The sequence below is a fragment of the Lottia gigantea genome (assembly GCF_000327385.1).
Source record: "Lottia gigantea unplaced genomic scaffold LOTGIsca_113, whole genome shotgun sequence".
NCBI lineage: Eukaryota > Metazoa > Mollusca > Gastropoda > Lottiidae > Lottia > Lottia gigantea.
The window spans coordinates 792072-800967 of record NW_008707077.1 but is presented as its reverse complement, the minus strand read 5'-3'; the positions used below and the strand labels follow the sequence as shown (position 1 = coordinate 800967).

Genomic DNA, 8896 nt, shown 5'->3' with positions numbered 1-8896 from the left:
AGAATGGGAATTAATTTGTACATGCAGGATGGTGAAAGATATAATTTAGTGGTAAAATGGAATAGTCTTTGTAATTCCATATCAATAATTCATATTTATTTAACTTAAGGTCCTAGAGCTTTAAAGGGACAGGTAGGCCATTTTTTTGACCAATCATACTTTAATCTAAGAAAATGGAGTATTCACAGCTCACGTTCGAAATTTGAGCCTTCAAATCCATGTGTGTCGAGAATTATCCGCATTTGAATGCATTTGAGTATTAAATGACGACTCGTCAATTTAAGATACTCTGTGATAAATAGAAAAAAAACGTATAGAAAAAGTGAGTAAAATTCCTAGTTTGAAGTATTTTAAAAGGAATTATGTGATTTCCTTACTTTTCTAGTATACTTCTTAATACTATTTACATATACTCTAGACTCAAATCAACCCCTCAAATTGGCACACGTGTCCCTTTAAAATGTAATTCTGTCTTTAACTTAATATAAGGGATGATCATGACATTGGTAGAAGAGGAATATTTGATTGATATATAAATGTATAATTTATATTTAAGGCAGTTCCAGTAATGCTAAATTTTTGACAACGGCCAATCAACGCAGCACAAAAGTCACCGGTTCCAAAAAAAATATGTTTATTAAACTCATTCGACAACCTTTCTACTACAGTTTTTTCAATCGAAAGGATACTTTTTTACTAGAAATGACAGCAACTGGTAATACTCTGATTAAAATATATTTATATTTTGCTATACCAAATGGAATTCTAGAATACACATCTTTAAAATGAAATCATTGAAGTGATTATGCTGCATTATAAATTTATGTCTTTTGATATAGATCAATGTGAAAGTTTTGTTAAGAAGTTAGAGGTTCCAAAAAATCAATCTTATATTACTATCCAGAGTCCAAACAGGTTTACAAGGTAAGATCCCCAGTTAAATTTTAATCATCAGGATCTAATATTTGGGAGAAATAATCTCACTGTAACATTTCAAAATGTTAAAAAAAAATATTCAAAATATTGAACAATTGATCACTATTTTATCAAGTTGCACGTAAAATGTAAACGATGAATTGTGCTTTGTAAGTTTTTATGTTAAGTTTTTTTCTGATGACTTGTCGAAGACACGACAGGTCTTGAATGTTTACACGCAGTAAGATGGCCTAATGGGGACTTTTCTTTGGATTTAATATTCCACAAATCTGTCCTCCACCATTCCAATCAATTCTTCATTTCACTTTCCCACACTTTTTTTTACCTTTGAAAGTCAGGCTCCTAACTTAGCTTTTCTCGTCGTTTTTACCATGTGCTTTTTGCTTCTTGTTGTTTTTGTCGACAAAATGGCATAATTCTCAAACTCAACTCCGATTGTTTTATTTTGAGAGATATGACTATTTCTTTGACCATCTGACCAAATCTGAAAACGGTTAAAACTCTAAGTTACCTGATCAACGCCAGATTCATCTAAATGTAAAAACCATATTAAAAAAAGTTGAATTTAGAACTGAATAAATAATCTTTCCAAAATCTAAGGTAGATCATTAGGTAGAGAGATCGGTTAAGGGGACTGGGGTGTCATTGAAAAGGTCCCAATATTATGATTTATTTTTTTGTATTGAATAAATAGGACTGTTTCTAGAAATGCAGTGTATGAGTATGAGGTATCAGCTTCTCGACCTGATTCTCTTCTCTATATACGAGGTGTTGTTAGTGTTAGCGATGGATCCTGTAAAAGTAAAGTAGAGTTTTATAACTGTAAGTAAAATTATACTTGTCTAAGATAATCACATCAGAATTTCGAAAACCAAATTTGAATTGTCAATAGTCATTTGGAAAGAGGTCGCCCAACAGAATATTCTAGCTTTAATCTTTAGCAAAAAAAAAAAAAACATATTTTAATTTTTGCTGTTGCTAAAATACACAAGATTACCAGATTACAAATGTGGGTTATACTTATGAAATTCACCCACAGACCACGTCTATAGCACTAATCATTAACTGATCAAAGTCTCGATCATCTGAATATCGATATTGTTCAATAGCCAATCATTATTGCAGCTTTTATCGCGTGCATACGGAGCTAATCTGTTTTGATTTGTTAAGTAAGTAAGTCATATTTTCATTTCAGTAATACTGGAATTTAAGTCATTTAATTACATTGTCTTTTCAGCCAATAACACATTTTATGAATGGTGTATACTTGATCACTTTTCTAAGAGGACATCATTCAATAAAATAGGATTTACTTTTCATTTTGATGAGAAATCTAATGTCAGTTATGAAGTGACAGTGATAGAATATCAAGGTAAAGGACACAAAACTGTATTCAAATTTGACAAGGAATAGACCAGATTTAAGTCTAGAATACATTTTCATTTGATTACGGAGCTCAACAGATATTCAATTGAAAGTTATACTACTAGCTACATTTATAAAAAATCAATTCTCTCAGTTAATTCAGTTTATATCTTTGTTTTATTAACAGGACATAACAGTCCGTCAAGTCATCAATGTAATGAAACACGAACCATCTACCCTGCAAGAGGAGAGAGTAAATATCTCTACATAAAAAACTATCCATCGTAAGTCCTTTAAGCCACCCTGACACGCGTGTCGTGCGTACCACTCATATATCGTGTAAACTCGGTGCAAACACCGCCGACGTGTATGTAAAAGCGTGAACAATGCGTAACATGTTGTGCCAATGTGTCAATGTGATCATGTTTTGTCGTGCATTGCGTATACAACTTGCATGGACAGTCCTATGCGTAACTTCAGATCTGTTTATGTTTTCCAGGACTTTCGACTGCTCATGGTTGTTCATAGCCCCTACAAATTACGAGATACAATTTACACTACAACATATTGAAATAGATTCTTTCGAGTGTATTTCTTCATTGGAACTTTACAGAGGTTAGTCAGGTTTAAAGATTGATTTCATTCCAAGCCATTAGAACGCCTCTACTTTCTATTCATATAGGTGTAAGCATTTTCATTTTTATAAATGAAAATAAGGGAACCCGTCTTTAAGTAGTTTTGTCCAACAGAGAGCATGGTTTAAACAATAAAATGCTTGAGTTTTTTGCAATTTTGACCTCCGAGGCGTGCAATTCCAGTGTAACAGATTGATATCACGCATAGAAATGTTTGGTATATGATACACTAGAAATTCCACATTTCTTGAATCTAATCGACCTCTAACACGTGAAAATGACAATAGCATGTTTCAATATTTATATTATAGGTAGAGAATATTCATTTAATAAAGAAATGTTGCACTATTGTGGAAATTCTAAGAGTATTATTAGTAAACGATATACAAGCAGTGTACTGCTATTACATGTTTTATCATATTTTATAAATAGTATTGATGATGTTGAAATAAAATACGAAGTAACAAGTAAGTTGAATTTTAATATCCAATTGTCTTGGTAATCCTTTCTATCAGAACCATTTCATGTTATGTTATGTCGCCCATTATTTTATCGTCTGCAAGACATAGCGTCATTATCCTATCAGATTCATTTTCCTTTCAAATGCATGGTCCAATGATCGACATAGTGGATAAACGGCAGACTGGAGATTTTTGTTTCCTCGATCAAAACCGTTCGTGTGCCTGCACGAACATTTCTCTGATCAGCTTAAGGTGGAATTGTTTTACTAAATCTGTCCCTTCTGCTTGTACGTTAGTCACATAACGGTGACCAAACTCACCATCACGTCAAGCAGCTGTTCTGTTACTTAATAACAACCATAATAATTTCTGATACAACTGTTACGTTGCATTCACGCTTATTAAACTTAACTACCCCGCATGTTGCTCTTATTTAGTTCAGCGATTGGTAACATTGTGTTATTTATTTTACTTGTACCTCTATTTGACAAGAATCTAATGCTTGCAGCTTAACTATATCTGTAATATAAGTTACAGGGCAATTCCGATCTATTCTTAGTCCTTTCTTTTGCATTTACCAGGTCCTGCATTCTATGTTTTGAAAAAGCAACAAACAAAAACCTTTTACAGGTCAGTATAGCCTACTTTGTTTTTCCAGAAAAATAATCACTTTATGAATCTCATAATCCTTCCTTGATTTAAAAAATAATAATGCCATTTTTATACGCCCACATGAATATCTGATCGTATATTGTCGTCGCCCCTGTCCGTCGGTCCGTCCGTCAACATTTCTTGTGAGCACTATAGAGACTACAGTTTTTATCTGATTTTGATAAAACTTGGTGTGATGCTTTAGATTGATAAGATCTCGGTCAAGTTCGAATTTGACATATTTTTGATGAACGGTTTTTTGAGATATTGCCCTTGACTTTGTTAAAACGCCTCGAAATTTGATATAAAATAGTTTGTGAGCAGGATTGAAGCTACAGTTTTCAATCAATTTTGATCAAACTTGGTGTGATCATTGGAATTGATAAGATCTCTGACAAGTTCTAACTTGAAGCATTTTCGATCGACGCTTTTGGAGTTATGGCCTTTGACTTTGTAAACACGCGTCAAGGTTGTCGTTTGCCCTTGAGCTGTGTGATTTAATTGTTTGTTGTATTTGGGTTATTGATATTGATTTTAAAAAATTTTGTGGAATTACTCAGCATAAATAACTGGCATATATGTAATTGAATTCAAGCTTATAAAATTTCTTCCATATGAGAAAATTCTTACTTTAGTCACTAAAGACTGTTTTATCATTTCTGACAGCTTCCAGTGGGCGTATGTTACCTTTTCTGTTGTTTTTAGGTCATTAGAAGTTGGGAATACTATGTTTTACCGTTTTACCAAGGAAAAAATATACTCTCAATATAGAATTGTTTTAAACATCCAATGTGAGAAGAATGTCTCTGAATATGGTTTTATACAATTTGCCAATGGTAAGTATGTGGTTATGACAGTCTAATTTGAATAGACCGAGCAGGACAGTGTTAGACCTTACTGTAGTGGTTACGTACAAAGCTAATGAAACATTTGAAACGAAACTAATAATATACCAACGGAAGTTAGGTCTGATTTTAATTAGACTTACTATTTGATTAGCAAACTATTTAGTTGATTGTTAATTACAGTGTTAAATTTAATTGATTGTTTTTACAGTGATAGTGGGAGGTAGATACTATAATAAATATAACACGTTGGATAAATCTACTACCCTTTATGGTGTTAACGATATTATTACTATGGACATATACAGGACTAAAACGTCTAGCTTAAAAGTGGACTATATGTTAGAAGACATCGGTAAGTTTTATCAAATGGAAAACGCCCTGTGACAGAATGTAATGAAATTTGTAATCTTTCACAATTTTCGGCCGATACAATTATTGAAATTTAGATGTCGGTTTTTAAATATACCAATTAGAAAAGTGAAGTTGGCATCCTTTTTTGACATTTATACTTTTTGATAGGTGAATGTGGATCCAGTGGGAATCTTATTGCTACAGATCATTATCAAGAAGTTGCAACACCAAATATGCCTGGGCATAATGTGGAATCAACTTGAAGTGCGATAAAAGAAATGAACAGGGTTCATGTGTGCCGAAAAAAGTAGGTTTAGACAGAATTTAAATGGGGTAAAAGGGAGTGGCACTGACATATCCGGTTTCGTATCCGTTTGGTTCTTAATGGGGGGGGGGGGGGGGGGGACCCTTTGGTGGTTGCTATTCAAAATGCGGCAGATCTGTAGAGGTGCATGGACGTTGACTTCCCCTGAGGCGTCTTTGAGAGTTCTTCTCATGAAAATTTTATGATTTTTTATATTTTTAGACACTGTGATTGGAAGATACGCACCGACCCTGGTTATGTCGTGTCTGTAGAAATTACTTATTCTGATTTAGGTACAAGCACATTTAAAGATTATATCAAAGTTTGGGGTGAGTTATAATTAAACTCTATTTCAACTAAAATAGTTTAAAATTCAAGTATAGGAGGCTTGGGCGCCCATTATTGTTAAGATGGAACACACATTTGCGGCTCAAGTCAGCGAAGCATTTATTGAACACTGCAATTGAGCTAATTGAAATAAAGTTTACAATGGCACTATCTGTTAAAAGATTCTTGCTGATTCTTACTGATCGTTGATCTGTGTAAGCTCGGAAGCTTTTAGAACACCTCAAAGTATGACTCTTTGTAATAAGGGGCAAGTGGGATAATCCACAGGAAAATACACGAAACGTCCAAATATTTTCGGATAAGATTGCACCTGACAACAATTACTCTGGTTTGGTAGTTACGTAATGCGAAATTCACTGTTTTTGTTTTTGAAGAAATGCACACAAAAATATGTAGTGTACCAAAGTTTATCGATTGAACATGAATTTTAATCTTCATAGTATGTGATAGTGGATACCGTATCATGAACAATCATCACCCGGTTAGTATGAAGATCATATACATGTATTTATATAAGCTTTACGTATTAGGCCTTTCAGATAACGGATATTATGTATATATAAACGGATATGGTGTACGTGATTTTACTAGTGTTCACAGAATAGAGTTTTCGTCTGATTCACCACTATCAGAATCTGGTGGTGCTTTGATTAAATATACCAGGAAACCGCTCCCTTCATATTCAAGTAAAGGTATGTGATTTTCTAAATTTTTATCATTAAATATCTGTTGAGATGATTTTAAGAGTTTAATATGTTACCAGTATAGTTGAAAAATCGATGAGAAAATAGTTGGCACAAAAAGCAGTTCTCGAAGTTTAAGATAATTTTGAAATCAAGCAAATTTTGACAAGTTTTAAGGGTCTAAAAAATACATAAAGTTTGAGGTCCAGATCCAGAATCAAGATAATACATAATGTAAGTTATTGAGATCCAGAATCAAGATAATGCATAATGTAAGTTATTTAGTTCTAGATACTAGATAATACATAATGTCGGTTATTAAGGTCCAGAATGTAGATAATACATAATGTAAGTTATTGAGGTCTAGAATCTAGATAATACATAATGTAAGTTATTGAGGTCTAGAATGTAGATAATACATAATGTAAGTTATTAAGGCCCAGAATGTAGATAATACATAATGTAAGTTATTGAGGTCTAGAATCTAGATAATACATAATGTAAGTTATTGAGGTCTAGAATCTAGATAATACATAATGTAAGTTATTGAGGTCTAGAATCTAGATAATACATAATGTAAGTTCTTGAGGTCTAGAAACTAGATAATACATAATGTCGGTTATTGAGGTATAGAATCTAGATAATACATAATGTAAGTTCTTGAGGTCAGAATCTAGATAATACATAATGTAGGTTATTGAGGTCCAGAATCTAGATAATACATAATGTAAGTTTTTGAGGTATAGAATCTAGATAATACATAATGTAAGTTATTGAGGTCTAGAACCTAGATAATACATAATGAAAGTTATTGAGGTCCAGAATCTAGATAATACATAATGTAAGTTATTGTGTTCTAGAAACTAGATAATACATAAGGTAAGTATATATATGTATGTTTATTGCTTGCATGGTATTTTAAAACTGATTTTGATTAACAATAAGTTGAGCGAAATTAATTTTTTACACTAATACAGTGGTTTTATTATACAGGTTCGGGTTCTTCAGTTGCACTGACAGGAAGTTTGATTGCAGTAGGAATTATTTTAGTGATATGTTTTGTTACATTATGTTTTGCCTGTAAACGGAAAAACACCAATTATCAACAAAACAATTCAATAAATAATGGTAAGTACAACACTAAACATTCTGACAACTATAAGCTTTTTTCAGTAAAACCTCTAAATACTGTCTCTCCAATTATGTTTTCCATACCGTAATTGGTCTGTTTGTAATTTATTAAAGGGGCGGATTTGCCTTTGACCGATCATAAACTTTGAAGTTTGAAGGACTTTTGCGGTTTTCATTCATTTCTAGTACTTGTGAAGACTATTTACATTTTATTCAAGACTCCAAAAGATGTTGAATCTGCCTTTTAAAGCAAAATTGGCGTTTCGAATGAATAACGGTTTTTGTGCAAAGTTATATGAAATAAAGGAGTTTTTGTGAGGAATAACTGGTTATCACAGGTTGTTTAAATGTTGATATGTGACAAAATAGAGCGCTTCTTCCCCATTTTCCCAATATCGTGAATTACGTTACTGACTCATGATAATACTTTCATTTCCCTCCTAACATTGATATTATATTAATTGTATGTATTTCAGATATATTATCACAACCACCACCATCTTATTCAGAAGTAGTAAGGTCGAGAACTGTACACCATTCGTCTGATTGTCCTACTCCTCCACGGATACTTACTATTAACGATGGATTACCAAGCAACCAAATGGCAAAACAGTTTGAAATCCCTAATAGGTCGGTGGACACTAGAGATAATGTATCGATTCAACATACCTCGCCTGAATTACCTCCTTCCAACGATGGATTACCAAGTTACGAAACTGCACGGCAGTTTGAAATCCCTAGTTCGACGGAGGCTGAAGATCATTCTTCCACCTTCTTCTAAGATCCAACATATGAAACCTCACAACATTTTGATAGGTCTGTGGACACTGGAGATCGTGGTTCGATTGATCGACCTTCTCAAAATATACCTTCTTCCAACGATGGATTACCAAGTTACGATAACTCTCGACAGTTTCAAACCCCTAATATGTAGTTGGATACTGACTTCTGACGGTCCTCATTCTGACTGATAATGACATTATGACATTGTTGCTAAAATAAAATACTAACCTCTTTGAAGGGAGAAAGTAACCAGATATTAGGACTCAGGTAAATGTCCACAATGTGATCATTATTTCCATTTAACGGTTAATATCGTACATTTTTTAGAAGTATATTTATATTAAAGCCGAGTTAGTGTTGAGTTAGTGTTATTAATAAAACTTGGTTAGTTATTGTTGTG

The 8896-nt window shown here is 32.9% G+C and overlaps 1 protein-coding gene across 1 annotated transcript in view; it reads left to right on the top strand.

The window, feature by feature from the left end:
* Positions 1 to 8494, top strand: part of LOTGIDRAFT_171371 (hypothetical protein) — a gene marked incomplete at both ends in the record, with an annotated part of 11358 nt that extends 2864 nt beyond the window's left edge. Inside the window, 13 exons of the mRNA XM_009047558.1 lie at positions 557 to 715; positions 840 to 924; positions 1631 to 1758; positions 2174 to 2308; positions 2489 to 2585; positions 2801 to 2916; positions 3248 to 3403; positions 3979 to 4027; positions 4754 to 4884; positions 5105 to 5248; positions 6439 to 6591; positions 7576 to 7710; positions 8190 to 8494. Of these exons, the coding sequence (XP_009045806.1) occupies positions 557 to 715; positions 840 to 924; positions 1631 to 1758; positions 2174 to 2308; positions 2489 to 2585; positions 2801 to 2916; positions 3248 to 3403; positions 3979 to 4027; positions 4754 to 4884; positions 5105 to 5248; positions 6439 to 6591; positions 7576 to 7710; positions 8190 to 8494 (1793 nt within the window). The remainder of the gene's footprint in view (positions 1 to 556; positions 716 to 839; positions 925 to 1630; positions 1759 to 2173; positions 2309 to 2488; positions 2586 to 2800; positions 2917 to 3247; positions 3404 to 3978; positions 4028 to 4753; positions 4885 to 5104; positions 5249 to 6438; positions 6592 to 7575; positions 7711 to 8189) is intronic.
* Positions 8495 to 8896: the final 402 nt, after the last annotated feature.